Source organism: Oscarella lobularis, chromosome 5, assembly GCF_947507565.1.
Source record: "Oscarella lobularis chromosome 5, ooOscLobu1.1, whole genome shotgun sequence".
Classification (NCBI taxonomy): domain Eukaryota; kingdom Metazoa; phylum Porifera; class Homoscleromorpha; order Homosclerophorida; family Oscarellidae; genus Oscarella; species Oscarella lobularis.
This window is the reverse complement of record NC_089179.1, coordinates 2,074,454-2,092,750: the sequence shown is the minus strand read 5'-3', so window position 1 is coordinate 2,092,750 and position 18,297 is coordinate 2,074,454. Positions and strand designations below refer to the sequence as shown.

At 44.2% G+C, this 18,297-nt stretch overlaps 1 protein-coding gene across 1 annotated transcript; it reads left to right on the top strand.

Annotated features, from left to right (window-relative positions):
- The first annotated feature begins 2,336 nt into the window (after positions 1 to 2,336).
- Positions 2,337 to 17,545, top strand: LOC136187345 (uncharacterized). The gene is made up of 3 exons (XM_065974923.1): positions 2,337 to 2,449; positions 16,655 to 17,106; positions 17,142 to 17,545. The coding sequence occupies exons 1-3, from the start codon at positions 2,337 to 2,339 to the stop codon at positions 17,543 to 17,545; spliced, it is 969 nt and encodes a 322-aa protein (XP_065830995.1).
- The last annotated feature ends 752 nt before the right edge of the window (positions 17,546 to 18,297 follow it).

The following is an 18,297-nucleotide window of genomic DNA, read 5'->3' as shown; positions in this document are numbered from 1 at the left end:
CATGATACGTCTTTCCTTGATGTTTATGCTTCAGAAACGTCACCACTATAACAAGTCAATGATTGCAATGACCAGCGACTTTCTACATTACGAAACTGTAATTCCGCAGTGGCTATCTTTCTTTTCATCAAACCTTGGCATCCCGACGAGATCTTTCACTCCCTGCTAAGAAGGCAGTGTCCATCGTGGTCGTCTGGTGAGCAAATAAGTGAAATTGCAAAGGTTCTGTCTGCCAGAAAATTTAACTCCGACTTCATATCAAACTTTTTAAATCCTTCAAAAAAGCATCACTCCGGACAGAACGTTTCTCACCTTGCTGGAAAAACAGCCGAGTTTCTTGTCAAGGTGTTTGAGAATATTTACAGAAACAGCGGCGAATGCAATATGCAAGAAAAGAATAAAAAGGGTGAGAAAATATGTGTATCTCCTTTCTCTTCATATGGATTTTATAGGTCTATACCATTCCAACGTTTGAATCCACTTTCGATGAACGAGCACTCCCCTTGGGCTTCTCGAGTGCAGTACCACCATCGTTCGAGTACAAATGCGATCACGACGACTGCTCGGTGACGGACGACAAAGAAAGCGCTGTTCTTCTGAGCTGCGGACATTCCTTCCACATCGAATGCCTCCAAGACAATGAGTGCATGATCTGCAAGCCATTTCTGCTAAAAAGCATAACAAAAATGGCAAATCAGTTTAATAAGAGCTTATCAAAAGACGCCAACAAGGGGCTAAACGATGGTGATGCCGACGTAGAGGAGACGGCGGGCCAAGAAGAAGAAGAAGATGAAGAACCGATAGTAAACGAAGAAAGTGACTACTACACATCAAACGAATTTCTGGAACACCTATCCAACAAACTGAAAATTTTTGTTCCGCCTGGCGTAAGACCAACGTACATTAATAAGGCTCACAAAAAGAATCTCAACTAGCGAATACTACACTTATTATTATTACTATTATCATTTTATTGATCTTACTTATTACAACAGAAACGCGTATTATAATCTCTTAATTAAACAAGTTACCCTCCTTGCTAACCATATGCTCCCTCTGTTTCAAAACACTGTAGTCACCCTAAGTAGGCTGTCGTCTGAGAAAAATTTTTAGAGACAAAACCAGCTAACTTCTGACCTTTTTCGACAGCAGATCAATGCAAGAACGCGTTTCGAACATCAAATGATGGTCTCTCTGTGGAAAGAAAGCGAGAAAAAATACCGCGAAGCCACCTAGCGACTCGCACATGCGCAGTGAAAGTTTGTCCTGCTTTCGACGAACACCTTTCTTGACCACATCGTGCTTTTTTCGGTGTTTCCAGGAATAAACCTTTCTTGAGCGTTGCTCAAGTGCTCGTCGGAAACGGGAGAAGCGAATCTTCTTGGTGCTCTTATCGCTTCGTTAGCACGCGCCTTCTCGCTATGCTTCTTTTTCGGAGGTTGAAAGTCGTCATCGTCGTCTGGTTGTTCCATTGGCAAGACGCCGCGATGAACTACCTAGAATCCCTCAAACCCTTCTTATTTTACCTACGCGAGCATCAATCTATCAATCATTCGGGCGATAATTTTGTTAACACATTACACATGTCAATCATGCAAGGGGACGGGTCGAGCGAAATTGGATGATTAGCGCGTGTCAATCAAGCAAGGGAAGTGGGTTGTCTCATTCACAGCCGAGCACACCAAACCACCCAAAACGAAGCTAATCGGGGTATAAGTGGGTTATTAGACCCGTACGGAAAATGTTGTGAGTTCTCATGATTTCTCATTATCTCTCGTGATTAATCATGAGATGTCATGAGTTCTCATGGCAGACACATGAGAAATCATGAGGCATTTATGACAGGCACATAAGATATCATGAGACACGCATGAGTCATGAGGAGATCATGAGAACCTCACGAAAGCTCATGTGCTTTCATGAGCTACAGCTAATCTCACGAGTTGTCGTGAGGAAAGTAATCTCTCATGAGTTTTCACCTAGTGATAGCTAATCTCACGAGTTCTTGTACATATTCTCATGAGTCTTCACTTGCACGGTCAAAGCGGACGAACAAGACGCTACATATATAGACGCCCGGGAGACGCTTCTATACCGTCTCCCGGAAAGAAATTGGTTAGATCGAGAAGCCAGAAAAGTAAACAGAAAAGAGAAAAATGCATTCGGAATATATTTGTGCCGTTCAATCGATTTACCGCGAATATACGTAGTGTGCAGAACTTGTGTAATTTATAAGTAATTGTACACGTTTACAGAGATTACTTATTAGTCACTTAGGCGCGTAATATATAGGGCCCCCTTAGCGTAGCGCGATTGCGTCACGTGGTCTAGACACCATGAATGAATGCTTTTTCAACGTTTCCGTCGACTTTTCGACCGTCGCGGGCTTCAGAAATGGCTTCGAGGATTATTTCGAACCGTTTCAATCTGTTTCGGGACTTATCGAGCGGTAAGTTTTGCTCGAAACCGATTTTTTCGATAGCGCGTCGCCCGCGATATCGATCGAAATGACTTTTCTGACGCTTTACGAAGTGCGGGACCCGAGTTCAACGTTAATAGATTTTCCTACCGTCCGCAATGTTATCTGAGACGATTTCGAAGACTCGCGATCGCGATTACGCCATTCCGGAAAATTTTGGCACGCGATCGTTTCTAAACGGGGCGAATCATGCTGAATTGTGACTTTTGTTTAGATCTGCCGCGGCGGGATCGGCTTCGTCGAGTCGACGCTGTATACGGCCAGCATATGGTAGGAAGCTAGGCGCTTCGAAGACATCAAGTTTGGAAAAGGCGTTTATACCCTAAAACAGACACGGTTAAAAGCGGAAATGTAGCTCAATAACACCCAGATCTTCGTGTAAAATTGCATGGTAGGAAGGATGGGTGTCACTGTGTTCGAAAGACAGCTAGATCACACGACCTCCTCCTCTTTTAACGAACTGAGCTCACTCTCATAAAACGCAATTATTTAGCAAGATTCAATTTTACACGAAGATTAGGGAGTTATTAGGCAACATTTCCGCAACATTTCCGCAACATTTCCGCTTTTAACCGTTTTGATGCCGGATTTTATAGGGTATAAACATCTATTTATATTTTAATGTGTTCGAAACTGGATACGGACTTCTATTCATGAGGTATTTTGTCGTTTTTCGTACATAAACCTCTGTGACACCTTCATATACGTTCACGTAACGTGCGTTGACATAATGTGTTTTCTTTTTTGTAGTGGGGGAAGGAATTAAGAATAAAATCATTGGTGGAGGAACTACAGTTTAAAGTTTCTTCATGGGAAAGAATTTTATCAGATACGTATTTCGAATTTTTAGCGTTTTGTATTCTTTTGGGGCTTTTAGTTTTAATTGAAGCAAAGGAGACGGAAGATGCAGGCAACTGTAATTCTGTATTGCGTGGCTAAGGGCTCAACGTTGACGGGAGGAAGACAATAACAGAACAGCAGGAAAAAGTGAATCATTGGAGGACGAACTATAAAGGACATGAACTACAATGTTCATTTCATGGGAAGCAAAATTTATCAGATACGTACTTTCATTAAGTTTCTAGCTATTTACATTCCTTTGGGCTTTTTAGTTTTATGAAGCAAGGGAGACGGAGGGAGCAGGACACTATTTTCTACAGGTGGAACCTTAACGGGAGGAAGACAGAAAGGGAAAAACGGAGGTATGATTGCAGTAAAATAACTCATGAGTGACAAGTGTCGCATGAGTGACAAGTGTCGTGTAGCCTCATGAGATAAATTAAATTTATATCTCATGAGAAGCCAAGCTCATGAGAAGAACTCATGAAATTCTCATGAAATTCTCATGAAGTTCTCATGAGTGTCCCATTTTTCACGTGACAGATTTTCATGAGAACACGTGAAAATCTCGTGAGAATCTCATTAGAACTCACAAAATTTTCCGTACGGGGATGGGGGAAAACTCGGGCAATATGGAATTTATCGGACCCTCCACCCTCGGGAAACCTTGATAATTGACCCTCGCTTCGCTCGGGCAATTATCGCGGTTCCCTCGGGTCCGATAAATCCCATATTGCCCTCGGCCCCATGTAATAACCTATATATAATTTGGTATACTCTAGATTACACTTTATGTTAGTAATACTTTTGTCTGTTACGGACGATTTATGAAACTGCCTGCGCTTTGTAATTGGTGCTGTGCAGAGTACCGGACAAGGGCTGTTCTGAGTGCAGCAGGCAACTCTTGCATTCTTCTGATGCAGCTGCTGTTGAGGCTGTATCACTTCGTCTTCCGCGTTCCATGTTTCGTCAAAGGATTCACCGCTTATCTCGCATATGTTGGAAAGAACGCAGCATGCAGCAATAATTTTTGGGGCAGTCTCCGATGTTGATTTGCATTGTCTTTTTCGGTCTTGGTTTAGGTTCTTATTTAATAATACATTTTTGACTTACAAGAATCCAAGCTGATAAAGCAGCTATAAATGCCATGTAGGTAAACAGAGTCGGACATTTTAGATTAGTTTTGGGTATGTTTGCCATATTTAAATAATTCGGAAGCTTAGAATTTTAACTGTATTTATTACGGTGAATGAAGAATCTCAACCTAATGGCATAGCTGTAATATACATTCTCCATCGAGCCTTCAGCCTTCCGTAAGCATTCTCGACGACTAATCGCGCGCTTGAAATCCTATAGTTAACAAAAATACGTCAACAGGCGATAAGAAAATTGAAAAAATCTTACGCGTCGGCGAGTCGTGAATATCGGCTATTCGCTGGAACGTTTTTGCTGCGGCGCCGTCAGCCTATGTAGCTGAATTCCACGCCAAGATCGATCTCCTTTCGGAGATAAAGTCGAAAGGCTCAACGAAGTATTCTCACGGATACGAAGTATTCTCACGGATTCTTGGCCGACAAATGGGGAAGGATTCGCTTCGTTTCGCTCTATCCCCCACGCGCGACCATTTCGCGGAGTACGCCAGCGTGGGCGAAGCCATTTGCTTTCGGAACATCGTCGTGAAAAGATACAAGATCAGAAGCGACAAAGAAGTGGAAATCCAAGACAACTCCGGCTTGATCGCCATTGCGACCCACGTTGACCACAATCAGGAAGTTCCCGTGCGAGCGACGCTCAATGAAATCGGTCGCTTTCTGCCCGGAAAACTCATCGACGTGAAAGCCAAAGTCGTCGAACTAACGGACGTCAATGTCACCCGAACCAAAGTCGAAGTCGTTAACTAAGCAGCAACGCACTCTTACAAGTTTGTCGACTCACGCCACTCCATCATCTTCCGTCATCAGTGTCATTGGTACTAACTTACATATTTCGTATTTGATTTTTAGTAAGACAATGACTCGCTCAACATGAATACACACTTACGATAGCTCCCGGCTCCAATCAACGCCGATTTTGTTCAAGTGCTTCCTAACCATACGAGCGTAATCGTCGCACATGAAGCCGTGGTCAGCTAATACGGCATCTCCTAGAAAAAGTGATTGGTAAAGCCAATACAGGTAAAAATAATGAAGATTCTTTCTGATGGGTAAATATTTCTTTTTAAATCGAGAAATGATATATTAGATGACGAAATAAAGATAGCAGTAATGGGGCTCTTTTAATTGCAAATATTGCATTTAGACCAAAATGAGGGAATTAGAAGGATAACTATTATGAATTAAAAGACGGTGTGAAGCCAACGGAGTTAACAATAACATAAGTTGAAATATTGTTTTAATTAAATCAAGTAAAGCAAATTAATTGCCGAAATAAGTTTAGCAGTAATGGGCTCTTTTAATTACTTGCAAATACTGCTTCTATATCAAAATTAGTAAGTTAGGAAAAGAATTGAAGGAAATGAAGGTAACAATAACCAAAATTTGGGATTTCTCTATTTATGTAAATGTTCTCTTTAGGAATCACTAGAATCTGCCTAAGGTCATTCTTGTAACTGTAGAGTATGTGAAAGTGCGTGGGATCTTTGACCTATTTTACTTTCTGGTCTTTTGCCTTGCGCTGAAAACAGAAGAGCCTCTTTCACTTGAGTAATCGGGTGAGGTTACTAGGTAATTATCTGTGTTAATTAACTGAGTAAATCGTTAAATTCTCACCAGCAACTGCACTTTCACCACTTCCATCACTTTTACCCCCACCAACCTTGGGTAAGGTGGCTTACGGTAGGATCCTATGCAATGTTAATTAATTAACTGCATGATTGCTCTGGCACTTCAATTTCCTGTAGCACCTTTAACAGCGGCTGAAGGTAAAATCAAATTTATTGGTTAACTCTAACCCTAACCGTATCGCGTTTTGTGCAGTAGGGAGACTGGTTGAGTCAAGAAGGAGGAGACAGAAGCCGGTAAAAAGAAAACTAACTGATTCAAGTAATATATTTTACGCTTGTGATTATTTCATTCTGTTTCAATGGAGGAAGGGAAGCACGTAAAAAGAAGATTGCGGGTAGTCCATTCAAAGGATAGCATCTTTCGGAAAAGAATGCAAGAGTTCGAAATGCGAGAAGGAGTGTGTAAAGACCAATGTAAATGTTGTGTAACCTCCGATAAATTTTAAATTTGATGCTCAACATTTTTCTCTTAGTTCTCCAGCAATTGATTTTTTGTGCAAAGGAATCCATCGAATGAAATTACTGTAACTTGGGTATATGACTCCGACTCACATTTGTCTCTACGTACCCAGTTATCGTCTTCCCCGTCACCTCTCTTTTCTTCATTCAACTACTAAGATAGAGGCGTAGGGATTCAATTTCTAATGGCTGGAAAAAAGTTATCTGAGTATCATCCATTTAAGCAAAAATCTACTTGGACTCCCAGCTCGTCGAACAACTTTTATGTTGAAGAATATTTGAGAAAAGCTAAAAAAGAACATGCCACGGTCCTGAATAATCGATGGAACGTCTTCGTGAAGCCCAGCATGTCTGGCCTAGAGTGGGGCGCTTTGCAGGAATTGCGTATTAGTTCTAACATAGTCATCCTCAAAGCTGATAAAGGTTCACAAGTCGTCGTTATGAATTTGAAGGACTACCGTCATCAAGCGATCGTAAACCTTTCGAACGAAAAAACTTATGAAGTTCTACGTGGAGACCCCACGTCCTCACTCGTCTGCACAATCAACGAATAATGTCATCGACAGGGCATTAGAAAAAACGTCACCGACCGCATTACATCTGAATATCTTCTACGCAACCATAACGACCTACGATAACGACCTAAGATCGCAACACATTTTTACCTAAAATCCATAAAAACCCTATAAAATACCGTCCTGGGTGCTCCTGTCCCACAGAGAAATTATCCGAATATTTAGACTATGTTTTGAACCCGATTGCTCAAACTAAAAATTCATATATATGCGATAACAAACAATTCATTAATCTGGTCGAACGAACAAAACTGCTTCCCTATACGTTTTAGTTACCATCGATGTAACCTCGTTATATACAAGCATTCCGCAACGTAAAGGCATGGAAATAGCAGTCAGTCAGGGATATTATCGTACATACCGGACACGTTGAACAAGCCGAATTATGTAGAGGATTGATGGAATTTGTTCTATCGCAAAATGAATTTGTTTTTGACACTATTGTATTCTACATAGGCAGCGCAACGGCACTGAAATGGGAACGAAGTTTGCACCTTCGTTTCCTAATATTTACATCTATGGATGATATTATAATGTTGTGGGACTACAGTTTATTTGAACTGGTTGATTTCTTGAGTTCCCTTAATAGCTATATGGAATGTATCTACCCAAACCTCGTTCTAACGAAAGGACCCCGATTTCAAATGAACAGATTCTCGATACCTCTATACATATATAGTAAGAACACTAATAAGTTTATGTACATTCCCTATCAGTCAAGTCACCTAATAGGTGTTAAAAAAATCGATCACAATCGGTGAGCCAAATAGATTTCTAAGAGGAACGTCAAATCGTGACTCTTTTCTCGAACGCATTCAAGCACACAAAAAGAATTTGATTATCTGTCGTTACCTCCAAATATCGTGGAACAATGGGTATTAAACGTAGAATTTACGATAGGCCTGCTGTCCTCGAAGAATGCGCTAAAACGGATAAAATACAGTGCTTACCATTTATCTTACAATTTGGTCTTGTTTTAAAAGACTTAAAAAAGCGCTCTACACTCATTGGAAAACACCTATTACCTAACCCCGTACAAATGGAATTTTTAATACCCAGCCTACGATTTGCTATAAAAAACGAAAAAACATAAGGAATATTCTCGTTTGCACTAGACGTGTCTAAATGGACCATAGAGTATCTCTATACTCGATTAAAAAATGTAGTCGCTACGATTGTGGATGTTGTAAAATGCTATTTAGCCGGAACACTGTTTGTAGTAGCCATAAAAGCATACCCTCGTTACAATGCATTCGCACACATAATGTGACATTGTTTACATCATACAATATGAACTCTGCCGAATACAATACGTCAGACAAACTATTCGAAGCCTCAGAGTCCGGATGAATAAGCACCGGAGGGACTCCCAAGCTCTTAAACGACGCCTCTATGAACATTTCAACGACGACACTCACTGTTAGGTCAGAGGATTCCGACCCTGGCGAAGCGTCCAGTCTAAACATGAGGAATCGATCTTACACAAATGCCTATCGTTTTGCCCCACACCGATACGTCCTTCTAAAAAACAGTTACTCCAATCTATTCGTACATTTGTCCGTAACATCCGCCTCCAATATCACTTCGCCCATCAAAACTCCATCTATGCAAATCGCACGCGCCAACCCGTTTAACCAAGATCGACCTTCACCATTAATAAAGTATATTAGAGGAAACTAGAGAGATTTATAACGTCACTACAAAGCCTAATTATTGGCCTTAAACCTACACGCCCACGCCTAAACGTCACACCGGAAGAACGTAATGTCATTAAAACTTATAATCATACAAGGACATTATAATTAAGAGAGCAGACAAAGGGTCATGTATTGTAGTTGAAGACACCTCCAACTACAAAAGAGACGGCTGTAATCACCTTAGTGACACGGGCGTCTATCAGCCACTTACTTAGGGAAGACCCTACCAAATGCAATCGTAACATCGATCCACGAAGCTATTGAACACTTCTATAAAAACGGACCACTAGACTTCTATACAAGACAATATCTGAAATAGGACCCAACCACAACTCGTACCCAACACCAATTTTTCTTAAACATTTTTTAAAGCGAAAGGGTTAAAGAAACTCCACAGAATCCACATGGAGTCCGACCCCATACACAGTGGCTCAGGAGGCCCCACAGAATAAATATCTGCAATAATAGTCTCCTACCTCCCACCCACCCATAGCTAAAATAACAGCTTAGCTATATCAGAGACAGCTCTCACCTAATTAAAATTGTTAAAACTCTCACAACACCATCAAATGTGATACATCTCTCACTGGATGTGACTGCACTCTATCCATCCATCCCTCAAACAGAGGCCATTGAAGTCTGTGCCACCTTTTCACAGCAGGAACACGGTGACCCAAATGATGCCAACATGATCCGGATTTTCCTACACCACATCCTCAGAAATAATACATTCTTGCTCAATAATAATGCCCTTACCTACAGTTGAGAGATACAGTGATGGGCACACGCACGGCGCCTTCGCGGGCAAATCTCTTCATAGCTGACTTCGAACAACGCTTTCTCTCCACGCAGACTCTAAACCCATTACATTATTTTCGATTCATCAACGATATTTTGATCTTTTGGACCCACTCACCAGCGAACCTGGATGCATTATTCAAAACCTGAATGCCTTCCACCCCCCAAATCAAATTCACACACGAACAAAGCACGGAGAAAGCAACATTCCTTGACATCGATATCTTTAAGGGACCCCGATTCACCAACAGAGGCATCTTAGACATTAAAACACGTAAGAAACCAACAAACAAATTTCAGTATCTCTACTATTATACCTCATTACACCCACGGGCAATAAAAACCAGTGTCCTCAAAGGAGAAATGAACCGATTCCTACGCTCCACTTCCAGGAAGGAAAAATTTCTGCAAACAAAACAATATCTCATCGTGCGGTTTCAAAAAATAAAAAAACCTCTTCGAAAATAGGCAAGGAAATCGCACGAAAAACAGTCGCATCAGAAATTTCCCTATTGTTCGCTATTGTTGAACGATAAATTTTCTTTGGCGATTCTTTGTCAAAGATGTGACGGTCGAAAGGCCCAAAGATGGGCGTATCGATATCAAATTATCGATATTACCGATACCGAATGCGCGGCCGCAGTATCGATACCGTGACGCCTTTCGATACGATACCCATCTGCCTAGCTCTCTCGCCGCGGCGTCTGCGCGCCTCGCCGCGGCGTCTGCGCGCGGCATTTGGCAATTGCATCACCGCGTTAGTGCAGATTTTAGCTACTGGACGACAAAATGAGTGCTCCGAGAAGGAAGCGAAGTCCTGCTTGGACGTACTACGTAGAAACTGGAATCCCGGAGGAGGCCCAATGTTTCTTATGTAAGGAAGTCGTGAAGAGGTCGGGAAACACGAGCAATATGATCAAGCACTTGAAAAGTAAGCATCTGATCCAGCACGGCGAGATCTTCGACAGCGTTTCGGAACCGAAGAGGCCTGATATGAAGAAGCAGGCTTCTTTAGATAGCATAGTACGGAACGCATGACACATCAAAGAGAGCAACAAATTCACAAAGCACTCCTGCGAATAATCTAAAAAGACCAGGAACAACTTTCTATTTCGATCTTGTTAGGGCAGCTCTGTCATTGGGAAGGAAAGTAGAGTTTTGGGCCTTTTTATGCGTTTGGCAAGTCCAGCTGTCCTCCAGTAGGCGTGTCACCGTCTAATTGGTCGCGCGGCTGCAGGGGGTCTATACGACGGCATCGTATAGACCCCCTTCGTATAAACCGCTCCCGCGGAGGTCTTTAGCGGTTTTTAGGGGCACTGCAGCTAATAATGTCGCATCTGTTTGTTATCTCCCGTACGGTCAGGTGATCCATCTTGCAGATCATCGGCCACTACAATGAGCGACGCTGCTACCGCGCACGCCACGACTTCCCACGACAGTTCGTTGGCGAATCCGTACGCGGCAACTGGGCACCCTTTCATCACTCCTCAAATGACACCGATTCTCTCCTCTTTAGCCCCATCTACGCCGCCGATTCGAAGAAATTGACGACCGAGGTGATGCGTCGCTATCTAACGGAGCGCCATCATAAAGAAAGTCATCATATTTTACGCGAAATTCGCCCGAAAATCGTACCACGAGGACAGGAAATTACTCTTGCGTCTCTCTCGTCGGGAGCGGATGGGAATTAGGCGCGGACGGATCCGCTGTCGACGTCGCCGTCGCCACCTCCGCTTCGGCACATCCGAAAGACACCAATTTTCCGAAAGACTAACAAACTCAACACATAAATAACTCACACAATCAACGACTCGCAAAATCAACACATCAATTTCTCACAAAGTCATCTATGCTAACGACAAAACACTGAATACCCCACAGCGTAAAAAGATAATGAGCATGCTGTTGTTGAAACATAGAGCAGCACGACGTCAGTCATTGCGGCCTAAAAGAGCTATAAAGAGATCAGTGCAGGATAAGTGTTGTTGTCGACTCGCACTTGTGAGGTGGACAATGGTCGAACACCAAAAGAGCATTGAAGAGCAATATCCTGAGGGATCCCTACGACGACTATTTTGGAACCAAAAAATGAAAGCCAGCAGTATTCGTAGTAAGACGGGAATGAGATGGTATCCGCTAATGATAAGGTGAGCTCTTAATTTGAAGATGATGTCGACGTCAGCGTATCATGCTATGCGTACCTCTGGCTGCCTTGAGTTACCTTCGGAAAGAACTCTCCGAGACTATACTCACTTTTTCCAGCAAAAAGAAGGATTTCAAACAGAACTTAACGATATGCTGTTCCGGGAAGCACGGCTGGACAAATCGTCAGAAGATCATTCGCTAGGCAGAAATGTTATAGTTTTTGATGAGATATCTGAGCATACGAGAATACCTTGTTTACAAGAAGCACGACCAGAGAGTAGTAAGATTTGTGAACGTCGGAGACGAAAGGGAGCTGACTCGATCGATAAGTCGCACTGTTTTTCGCTGAGGAAATTGCGGGCCTCGCTGCGATTTCGAAGGGGCACTGACAAGCCGGATAGGAGCTAGCGCGGCGTGCCGACGAATTCCATCGTTCGTCGACGAACAGATTGGGAGGACGGAGTGAATTGGCAACCGACGTTTCTGCCTACCGACGAGTGACGTAGGGGGGGGCCTAGGAGAGCCGGTGGCGCCATGAACGCGCAGGGTTCTTTGTAGAAGCAGAGTGGTTCGTTTGGAATTTCTTCGCTCATCCGGTATAACTACTACTTTACTTGAGTTTTCAGGCAATTGCAAGTGCCATCGCTCGTTCACTTACGTTTTGTAACTAATTGCAAGTGCCGCCGTACGTTTACTTAAGTTTTCAGGCAATTTCAAGTGGCGTCGCTCGTCGCACGTTCATTTAAGTTTTGAGCCACTTACAAGTGCCGTCACTCGTTTACTTACGTTTTGTAGCGAATTGCAAGTGCCGTCGCACGTTTACCTAAGTTTTGAGCCAATTGCCAGTGCTCTTACGATTTCCCGTCTGTAGGTCGTCGTAACTCGGGGGATCGAGTTATTCTCGCTGGATGCAACTCCTTGACTCACACAACGAGGTCTCTCTTTCGCCACACCCACTTACTTCAACCCCATATCACAATCACGCAACCAAATCCCAACAATTCCCCTTCTAAGCTCAAGTCACGCCCTCGTGACCTTTCTCTCGGCTTCGACGTAGCAGCTGTTTTCCCGCCGCTTCTGCGGTGTGCGCCAGCGTCAATGCTTCTTCAAAGGTACGGGGAGGCGGCTTTAATTCCCGTTTCCACTTCTCCCATAAGCCTTCTTCGAACTGTCCCAGTAGCAGGTGATCTCTCAGTTCCTTCGTTACTGCGAAACGACCGTACGCTTTCTCGGATAAGTGCTGGAGCTCTTGTGCGTATTGCTGCACGGACTCTTTCTCCTGCACTCTGCTATGGAACATTCGACTTCGATATGACTAAAGCATCAAAGGGAGGGCCTTCGCCTTGAATACTTCGAGCATTTTTGGAAACGATTCACGGTCCGCTTCGGAAATAGATTCGTACGCATTAGAGATCTCTGTTGCTACAGGTATACCTCTGATCACTGTGGTGGTCACAGGTGTACCTATGCTCACTGTGGCAACAGTTGTACGCATGATCACTGTGGCCACAAGTGTACCAGAAATCTCTGTGGTCACAGGTGCACCAGAGATCTCTGTGGTGGACACAGATGTACCTGTGATCGCTGTGACTACAGATGTACCAGAGATCAGTGGGGCCACAGTTGTACCTGTGCTCACTGTGGTGTACCTGTGATCACCGTTGCCACAGTTGTACCCGTGACCTCTCTGGCCACAGGTGTACTTGCACTTTGGCTGGCTACAGGTGTACACATGATCACTGTTGCCACCCAGTTGTACCCGTGATCACTGTGGCCAGAGGTGTACCAAAGATCTCTTTGGCTACAGGAGTTTTAACTCAAAGTTTTGTACCATGACAACTACGGGTACCCGGCGTAGCCGGGTATTAAACAGCTAGTAGGTATTTATAAAGCTCTGAAAAAGAGAAAGCTATTAATAATATATGAATAAACTGAAATTTCTTACTTTCAAAAAGGGGGATGAAATAAACGTATGACATTCTCTGCAGCGTTGAGATATATGTGAAATGGGCCAAGTATTGGAATAAGGGAATGGTTAGGTGAACCGTCTTCACTCTAAAGGAAAAAGTTAGATGTCAATACAATAGAGCCAGTTGTGATCATACCTATGCAATGAGCCTTTTTGGGGAGAAGAATGTAGGCCAGTCACCCAAAGATGGCAGAGCAAATTTCTTTAGGTATTCTTTTAGACTTGGGTGCTACTTTAGCACTACATTTACCACTTCTTTGTAGTCGGCTGCAGAGTGCAAATGATGCTCCAATTCTTCAAGGACGCAGATGCTTTTAAGCGAATCTAGCTCACGTCGATCAGGATTAACGTAGCATCTAATGATCACAATTACGCAAGGTGTTTTTATTACAATTTTCTAGTACAGTACCTTAAATTTTCTAGACTTAAAACAACGTCCGAGAGATCAATTTCTTTATAGGACGGTGGTAGAAATTCCAGCCACGTTTTGCCAAAAATGGACGGGAGGTGAAGCTTGAAGTAGTCTAGTACTCGCCCTTCATAAAGCAATAACGTTTAGTTTTCTGGCAACAACCTTGATTGTCATAGCTACCTGTATTTACCGCGCCTCTAGGACTGGCATCATTCGGCCAATAGTGAATTGGTTGTGAAGGCAATGGAATGCTGCAGACAGTAGAGTGGACGTCAGTCAGGCACGTGGCCATGTGAACAGCTGAAGATGTTTCTGCGGTTGTAGGGCGTGGGATGGTATGAATGGAGTGGAGTGGTAATCATCGATTATCGATTATGAGTGTTGCTAGGTGACTGTTATTCACTGCGTCCTGAAGAAGTTTGCTAGCAAGGGGAGAGTTATCCATGCTGAGTGATTTTCTGTATCGACGTATCGTTGCCGGGTGCCCACAAAAGCCCAGCACCCTTCCGCGTTCAAGACCAGCGTTAAACACCCTGACAACGAAAGGTGCAAACCAACGTCACTTAGAAGAGATGAGTTTCTCTAGAAATATATTATTACATAAGTTGTGAAAGATTTAGGAATGGAAATGATACCTGATTACAAAAATATGCCAACCGATGCAATTCTCCTACTACTCTTTGCTTTCGTAAGTCTTCCCTCTTTTCAGATCCAGTGTAATTTACTGTGATTGCCTTCTCTATTATGTCGAACAATCCCGGAGCATGAAGCCGACAAAATTCCTGCATTTCACGGACGTCGTATAGCTTTCTGGCGTCTGCAAAGCAGAGTGCCTGCTGAAAAATTGTAACTAGTTTTGGATAAGATTCTGAAAAAGCACATTAGCAATAAAGTTAAGGATTTATGTAATGGTACCAGCTGCGTCTTGCATCTCTAGTTCGGATGCTAGCTCTTCATTTTTCTTTTCTAGTTCCTGAATTTTATTTTCTGCAGCACGAAAATAAGCATTTTGGCAAGAAGGTTAAGGTGGCAGGATAAAGGTCATGTTACCAGCTGCGTCTCGCTTTTTACTAGTCTCTTTATTTTTCTTTTCTAGGTCTTCAATTTTATTTTCTGTATCACGGAAGTAAGCATTTTTAAGCAATAAGGTTAATTAAGTGGAAGTCACCATCCGCTTCTCTAGTTTCGCTCTCAGCTCTTCATTCTCCTTCTCTAGGCTTCGAATTCGATTTTTGGCCACTCTTAGCCTGTCTTTCGTATCCTTCAGCTCGGATTCAAGCTCTTCTCTTCCCGGTCCATCTTAGATAAGGTATAATTGGAAACTGCTAACTTTATCAATGGCATATCAGTGTCGTTACTACCGTCGTCTGGTTCCTCGTTAGCCTGAGAGGTGGTGTCAGGCTCAGCTTTAGGTGCTCTTTTTGGAGGCGGTCGGTAGGATCGATGTTCGAAAACGTCCGGCCGCGAGTCGACTTCTTCAACGTGCCGTCGGCACAAATAGCTGACGATTTCGCCAGCGAGATCCTCCAGGACCGGTAAGAGCCTCTCTGGGCACGGACATAGGCCGCCTGAGCATGCACTCGATTCGTCCGATATCGCGCATCGCTGGTATTCGAACAGTCGCTCGTTCGCGTGCTGAAGGCACAGGCAAGTGTCGCTGCGAAACCCTCTCTGGCGTGCCAGATTGCCCGAGTACACCGAAACGATGCCGAAACAGGAGGTGCGAGTCGATTGAGCAGCGCGAGTCATTGGGCCTGGGTCTAGAGCGCAGTGGAAAGGCGAAGTCATGGTGGAGCGAAGTCTTCTCGAGGGGAGAGCAGGCGAAGAATGCTTTTTCGCGGGGAAACGGCTGGTTTAGTACGTATTTTTCGCGGCAAATCGAGAAGGTGAGACAAATTTTGTTTCATTGAGTGGGAGAGGGAAGCGCGAAGACAGCTATCATCGCGATGGGCGCGATTTTTTTTCGCGATTCCTTCGAGCGCGTCTCCTAAAAATTCGTCCCCCCTTATCAAAAATTCGTCGATCTCATATGAAAGATTTTTCTTTTAAGCATGGAATTGTAGTGGTTTCGACCTTATCAGACTAGGAGTCATTTTATCCGAGAGCGTTTTGTAAATGTGTCGCTAATAGCGCGCCATTCCGCTCAGCTGATTGGATCCCGCCTAAACTATTCACACATGCGCAGTGAAAGTTTGTCCTGCTTTCGTCGAATGGCTGAGAGCGAGAAACAAGCGCGTGCTTGATCGCGACGGCTCGTCCTCAACCGAAATAGGGAAGTGGAACGTTCTGGAAGCGGGTACGGACGAAGAACTCAACAAATGGATTTCGCTATTCTTGCTGGAAGCCCGCAGGAGAGACGGCGAGAAACATCCTCCCGCAACTCTACACTCCCTACTCTGCGGTTGACAGCGCGCTGTGCGCGTTCACCGAGAAGGCGTAGACTTCTTTCGCGGAAGGTCATTTCAATCCCTTCAAAACGCGTTTGATAACGCGTGCAGAAGACTGCACAACGAAGGCGTTAGCACCGCCAGACGTCCTACACCTCCCATTTCCGATGAGGAGGAGGAGCAGCTCTGGCGTGAAAAAGTAATTGGATGCCACAACCCCGTCGCGTTGCTGCGTGCCGTCTTCTTTTTGAACGGGAAAAACTTCTGTTTGAGAGGAGGACAAGAACATCGAATGCTCGGAAGAAAACAGCTGATTCGCACGCCGCCTGACTTCGCGCAACCCGTGGAATCGTATAAGTACGTGGAGTTTCGCTCTAAAAACAATCCAGGCGGAAGATCCCACCTGAAAGTGGCAAACAAGCGAGTAGTACAGCACGCCCTACCCGAACAAGTTGAAAGATGCCACTGCTTCCTGCTGGATGAATATCTGAAGCGTCTACCCTACGACGCAAGAGACAACGCATTCTACCTGAAGCCTCTTCCTGAGAAGCCACCGGCCGCAGGTGCTCCTTGGTTCTATATAGTAAATATGTTTTAGGGAAGAATGCATTTGGAGAGAGGGTGAAGAAGATGTGCGCCGAAATCGGAATTACCGGAAAGAGCAGTCACAGCCTTCGTGTCTCCGGCGCAACGAGAATATTCTCCCGAGGCGTTCCAGAAAAGTTAGTTCAACAGCGCACGGGACATCGCTCCGTCGAAGCGCTTCGAATGTACGAAAGGCCGTCTGAAGAGCAATTACGCAGCGTATCCAAAGCGATTAGCGACACGAAGCCAGCGGCGGTGGAATACGGAGAGGCGATTACCGACGCAGGGGCGAGTACCGAAAAGGCTGTCGAAAGGAAGCGGAAAGGCGACAAGGCGCTTATTCCAGCGTCGCTGAATTCTTTCTCGGGCTTAGAGAACTGCACGGTGAATATCTACGTTCGTGATACTGCAGAGTAGTAGTATGCCTGTTCTGTACTGCTTTCTTGCACGCTCTGCAATAAATTCATTGGTTCTGCACCTAGGGCGAATATATATTCGCCCGTCGTCAAGTGGCAACGGGCAATATGGGATTTATTGCCCTGTCGGCGCCTTTACCGCGCCCCCGCAACGGGGTATAATTACTTATATTTGATACGTAAAACGTGTAGTCTCTAGTTTAACCCTATTACAGTACTTGTAAAACTGCGGATGAACACTCCTTGACTGCATGACAATTTTCGCCCTCTGAAGTTGAAGGTCACGCTCTTCCCTTCTCATTCATTCTGTTCCAAAGCTCCTTCATCGTATCCTGAAATGTCCCAACCGTTTATTCTCCTCGCTTCATTATATTCCTTTCTTCTTTTCCCCGCTTTTCGCTTTCCTTCTCTTACGCGTCATCCTTCGCGAGATATTTCAGGCGCGTCTTCTGCTCTAGCGTCTTGCGGCTACGCTTCCTCTTCTCTGCCATGCTGTCCACCAAAACGGGCGGACGAGTAAACTGGCGGTGAGCAAGAATTTCTTCGAGCTCGTCAAAGCGGCGAGTTTTCCTACTTTTTTCCGTTGCTCTGTTGTTATTCTTTGCCCTCGTGTACTCTTTCTTCAGCTTCTGTCTTCTCCGTTCTCTGATTCGCGGTCTTTTCAGACCCTGCTTCCCCCTTGCGAAATCGCTTCGAATACTTATCTATTATGTTTGCAGCCCTTGAGCTGCGTTTCGACATTCTCTGCGCCTC